The sequence below is a fragment of the Lottia gigantea genome, assembly GCF_000327385.1.
Source record: "Lottia gigantea unplaced genomic scaffold LOTGIsca_4, whole genome shotgun sequence".
NCBI lineage: Eukaryota > Metazoa > Mollusca > Gastropoda > Lottiidae > Lottia > Lottia gigantea.
Window position 1 is genome coordinate 3322763 of NW_008709379.1, and position 6329 is coordinate 3329091.

The 6329-nt window shown below is 35.0% G+C and overlaps 1 protein-coding gene across 1 annotated transcript; it reads right to left on the reverse strand.

Annotated features, from left to right (window-relative positions):
• Positions 1-2350: 2350 nt before the first annotated feature.
• Positions 2351-5807, reverse strand: LOTGIDRAFT_105547 (hypothetical protein; the record flags this gene model as incomplete). The annotated part of the gene is made up of 6 exons (XM_009059766.1): positions 2351-2541; positions 2812-3010; positions 3398-3557; positions 4743-4861; positions 5230-5427; positions 5700-5807. Coding segments are annotated over 6 exons (975 nt in total), but the record flags the coding sequence as incomplete, so codon positions are not given.
• Positions 5808-6329: the final 522 nt, after the last annotated feature.

Genomic DNA, 6329 nt, shown 5'->3' on the forward strand with positions numbered 1-6329 from the left:
TCCGAGTTGGAAGAGCTGCCATTGGATTTTAAATCATTTCCCCGATTATCCGAAAAACTATCAGGCTGTGAATAATCGCTGTTGGTTGCACTATCATCACCTGTACAAGGAGTTTTACTTTTGTTCTCTGAAACCGCTTTAGATGGCTTTGGTTTGTGGGCGTCTTCTGATTCAGTTTCGTTCGTATTCTCTGTTTTTGGGTCATCCATATCTGACAGGTTAGTGCGGGACCGATAGACATCTTCTTTGTCATTCTTGTTGGGACTTTTACAATCTGATCTTTCAGAATTAACAGAAGAATTGTCTTTATCTGGAGTTTGGCGAGAGTTTCGTGATGATGATGACGATGATGAACTTTGGGAGAGATTTTGATTTGTAACTAGACCCTGAGGAGAAGCAACTTCATTTTCTATATCAGACACTTCATCAGCAGTATTGATATAACTATCTACTTCCTTTAACAGTTGTTCAGCAGACTCTATTTCATCCTCAAGACTGTTCTTCTTGTTAACTTTCTTTTCTTTTCTCTGGTGTAATCTCCTTTTAGTTCTTTTCACTCTCTTTTCAATAACGGCACTAGACATGGTGTGAGTTGATGAAGTCGACTGCAATCCACGATGGAGCCTAGCAGAACCAGAATGTATAATTGGTACGGATCTCAAAGTTGATTGTGAATCGTCCGAGTCGGTGTACTCATCTCTCACATCCGGTTTACATCCAATGACCTCAATTTCGTCATCAGAGTCAGATGATTCGCCTTGAATGGAAATCAGAGAACGGTTGTTTTTATGTAAAGTAACTTCGTGAGTTTTTTGTTTGACTAATGTCGGGTCCTTTCTCTGTGTTCCCGCTGCTGCTGGTGGACCTTGAACGGTTATAACCCATTTCTTATCGTCTGTGAAGGTAATTTGTCTTGGTCCTCTAACGTCACTTAAAGGGTTCTCGTCATCATTATCGTCCTTCTTCAGAAAAGTATAAGTCATAGCTGTATCACATTCTACATGGGGTGGCTCAACTTGTGTTAACCATTCTCTCCTCCCTTTATCTTTAGCAATAGAACTAACAGGTGGAACATCTAGAATATAAAAAAAAAACGTACCATTGATTATTGCCATCACAAGGTGTGAATTCGCATATTTGGAGATGTCGATTGATAATGTGTTAAGGACGTTATTCAGACATTCATGTACCAAACCTTTATGTTACTACTAATGCTGTTGGTAAAGGGAACCCGAAAAAAACAGGCCCCGAGTGGCCGACACTGTCATTGAATTAATAACTTACTCTCAGCCTTTCGAAGATCGATCTTTCTAGTGGGTTCTTGGTATGGTTCTTCAAAATCATCATCATAATAATGATCTAGTTCTAAAAATAAATGAGTGAGAATTATGACAATTAAATAGATGTGCAGTATTGAAAGAATATTAAAAGGTCTATTCATAAAAATATATAAGTAAATGAATTTTGGTTTAATATGTTTATAACTTTTAAAGCGTCTGAACGGACGGACAACTGTAAATGTAAAAAAAATACTTCATACACAGAAAACATGATCTTACCTAATTCATGTCCAACAATCAGTGGTTCAACAGGAACTTTCACTTCTTCCACTGAAATATATTTCGTTTACTATATATTGTACCCAACGTGTGTTATGCTCAGCTGAAGTTCCGAGCCATATGGTTTTGGGGGAACGTGGTAACAGTAACTGTTTTGTAATTGCATCACTAATATCTGTGAAGGGAACCTCATTGTTCATCAAAAACCCCATGAGCTAACTTTGAGTCAGTTTATTTTTGTAAATATGAATCTCAACTGTTTTTAGAATTATATATTAATAGGATCTATCCTTACTGTGTATCTCTTCTATAATCTCTACTGGTATCATGGTATCATCATTATATGTATTTAAAACTTCTGTTTCTACAGGATAGATCTTTTTCTTTTTCTTTCCTTCCATTTCTACTTGACACCTGTCATGAATTAATACATTTAAATTTTCACATTTGAGCAAATATTGTTAGTTCACTTAAAACATCAAAATATTGGAAATAAAACTGCACACGCTATACTCAAAGTACGGGCGTAGTAAGATCTCGTATCTCCTAGTTTCTGTCGTCGACATTAGCGACACAATAATACCGAGAATATTATATAATGCAACTGCTCTTAACTGTTAACAACTGGTCTCTGATAATTTACTGTCGTCTGTGAGCACAGGTCGACTTGTTCTAGGCATTCTACCAGGTACAATTAGCTGCTAACAGTCGTGTAAATTAAGTAGCTCCCAGTCGTTCCAGATCCGGCCAGTGTAAGGATTAGTGTGACAAGGAAAAACATAACAAACAACTTACTTATAACAAGGCATGTTGCCCTGGACATCAGTAAAACTAAAATGGCCCTGCGCTCCACCAAGACGTACATTTAAAGCATGCCTATATTCACAACATGTACTCACTCTACAGTCCATCCGTCCATCCACATATATGGTTAAACTAAAGGGAAAGCCCCGATGACGATGGGAGAAAATAGTGAAATCAGCTAAAAAAAAATATTTATCTAATCAGAAAAACGAACAGGATAGAAAGGAACTCTTACTGTCTGAGAGTGAAGAAGTTGCAATCCGAGAAATTAAACGCTGCACAGAAGCTGCGACATGTAGAGATATAGATTCATGACTTATAGGTATATTTTATTTCGGCATCTAGCAATCAGTTATCAACATCTAGAAACTGCTTTGATTTCTCTTTCTTTCATTAAAGAACATTCAATACTTTTCCCATATAAAGATTTATACTATCTTTAACTTACTATTTGGTAGAAGCCTTCCTTTAAAAATAACCAATGTATTTCCACCACAATGTTGTTGTTCTACTATCACCATGTTTTTAGGATCTAGTTTTTCTCTTGCCAGCGATAATTTAAAACCGTGATATTTCATCACTATTTCTGTCATATTCTGTCTTGCATTAGGAAAACTCAGGACTGATTCAGTATGACGAGTATGAACCTGAAATAAGATGACCATCATTTACGGGCGTTTTTCTTGGAGAACATTGATATCAGACACACCCCTCACTTGCCAAATTTGATCCCAGAGGTATTATTTGTGTTTCAAATGGAATGTCTAACATGTCATGAAAATCGATTGTTTTTTAAATAGCAGTATGAAGCCAGATGTACACATGTAGTGCAAATTAGGGTGTTTTATATCTGAATGTTTCTTGTAGAAGCTTTAACCTACCCTAACCCTACCTGCGAAGTTGGATTGACAGACAACTTTGCAGATATGGATCAAATTATGAATACATACATACAGTAGATGTTACTTGAGAAAAATTCTCATTCTGTTTTGTGTAATTTGAGAAGACAGGTTGGAAAAATATGAAAAAAGTACCTGCGACACAGAATAAGATCGTTCAGAGTTACGTCTTCGTGTTTTATTCATTTCAGCTATACGGGGAGATTTTGGTGGTATTGGTATAGTTGATGTAGTAGTATATGGAGAATTAGCAGTTCGACTCTTCTCCAGTTTGTTCAGGGCCATCGCATACTTACTTAAAGCCAATGGTTTCACCTGGAATTTAGATTTCAAGACCTGATTGAAGCTAACAGATAGCCAGGGTAATGTTAAACAGCACCAGAAAACTAAGATGCACTAATATGAACATTATAAAGTGTGCTTGTACAGTTTCAGGCTACATTTCTTTAAACCATAGTATAGCCATACATTAGAATTGCTTTTTGGGAAAAGTAGAGGTTAGATCAACTAAAAGCATGACAAGGGGGTTTGGTTTAGAAGAGGCGACTACATAAATTAAGTTTCTAAAAAAAGGTCCACAAAAGAAAAAACATGTTGTATTCTAATTTCATTTGTGGGGATGCACACCACCACAGCCAACATTGTGAACAGAACGGTGAAGACTTACTGTGTATAGCTCTTTTAAATCTAAACTTAGGTCGTCTTGGTCTATAACATTCAACAAAGAGGTGGTTGGTCTAATATCTACATTGATGTAACGTACCTAGAATATAACATTCATTCTGAGTTATTTTTAATGATATTACTTGAGGAACCAATCGCGTGTCCAGAACGGTTATTTCTACACCAAGTCCAATTCTGTGTAGGCGGACAGTGATTTCATTTTCTATTCTTTCTTTGCTGAATGATTACATAAATATACAAAAATGTGGTAGACCTATAAATTGCCAGACCAGGACAGATCTAACGAATTATCAACAACCAAACCAACAACACAGAATCATCCAATTTGATCCAATCCATCTACCAACTACTGCGACTACCAACAACTACCTAGTTTGCGATATCAGCATCCATTAACTTGTCATCTACAAACCAACCAACCAACCAACCACTGGTGTTCTATTTGGCACGTCTTCTAATATATCTAATTAAATTTCCATGGTAGTTGACATGGCCTGTTATATCGCCGATGTTGAAAAGATCAAAAGTTTCATTTGGAGGGAATTATACAATGCTTCATTGCAACATTTTAGCTATTCATCGACAAATCCCGTTAAACTAGACTGAAAGACACATCTTGGCTTTAATAATTATTTTGTATTGTGTACACTTTTACAATCGAAATGATCTTCATGATAAGGAAGAAAAATGAAAACCGAAACTAACCCCATCCTCGGTATTGTATTGAGACGATGAAGTGGTACGTGAAATTGGCGCACTCGTTGGTCGACGTCTTAAGGAAGTTTCTCGAGTTAACTTCTCTTTGGTGGGACCTAATGACGGTCGACGAGATCGAGAAGATAATATTTGTCTTGGTGGTTTTAAAACCAGTGGTAGGAAATCTTCGTTTCTTCTTCTTTGATCTGTTTCAGCTGCCTATAATTTTGAGGAATAGAACGATAATTAAAACCCACATGATTTTCTGAGGCCCATATAAAACCCACATTCTTTTCAGAGGCCCATATAAATAATACTGTTAAATATGGATGTTTATGACAATGTGTCGATGAAGCTGTACCTGAGGTTTATTTTAACTTTATTAAAACTCTTTTGTCCAAGTCTAATGTACGTATTTATTAGATTTGAGTTATTGCCGTACCATCTAGCGTAACATGTCCATCCTTTCGATCATCTGAAGAACTCTTCGACTGGGCTTATCAGCTCGACACCCTTGCAGAAAGAATGGTCCATATTGATGATCTTTTACAGTTAGTAAATAGATTTCTATTAAAACTTGTACTTACTCGAATTCTTTTGACCAATTCTAATTTAGCAATCTCTTCTAATTTTTGTTGAATGATGGCCTGCCTTTGTCTCTCTATTTCTAATGTTTTCTCAACAATGGCTTGAGCTATGGTAGTTTTGATTTGACGTTTACGTTCCTGTTTCAGCATATTGCATCTGACTTTGTTTTCAGATATAACAAACCCATTGGAGCTGATCTGAAGAGAAGGGTGATTTAAACGATAGAAGTTTCAAAAGACATCAAAACATCGATCATAATATTACTTTTTCTGATAAATATTTTAACATGATGTCTTTTTGTGTTCTAATTGTCTGCATCTAGTTGGACTAATGAATTGTAATCTATGTAGAAGGCAGAATGATTAATATAATATAAATACAATATATGACATTTGGAGTATGAGGTATACAAGTAACTGCCTGTGGGTGTTGGATTATTCAAGTCAAAGAACAGATATACAGTACTTACAAGACCAGCTTTCTTCAGATGCCTCCTCTTCGATTTACTTGAGAAATAGTCAGATAGATGGGCATCTGTTAGACTGCTATATTTTGATAATGGACTGAAAAACATATGAAATTAGTTAAAGATAAAAATTGAATAACATATTTTTGCAAGAGATAATTACTGTGTAAACACATAAACTTTAGTTCTCTATGTAGCTATCGAAATTGAAACTAGTGTGCTAGGAGAATTGTGGGGGCATGATGTTTGTTTTCTTGCTGTTATTTCTCTTTATTTCAATTTATACAGAATATTAAAACTATGTCATATTATATTAGAAAATATCCAAAAACATGTTCACAAAATATTTAAATATTCAAAAACATGTTCACAAAATATTTAAATATTCAAAATATTCAAATATACAAGTTGCCCAAAATAGGCCTATATTCAAATATACAAGTTATTCAAATATACAAGTTACCCAAAATATTCAAATACACAAGTTACAGAAAATAGGCCTATTCAAATATACAAGTTATACAAAATATGCTTATTCAAATATACAAGTTATTCAAATATACAAGTTATACAAAATATGCTCATTCAAATATACAAGTTATTCAAATATACAAGTTACCCAAAATATTCAAA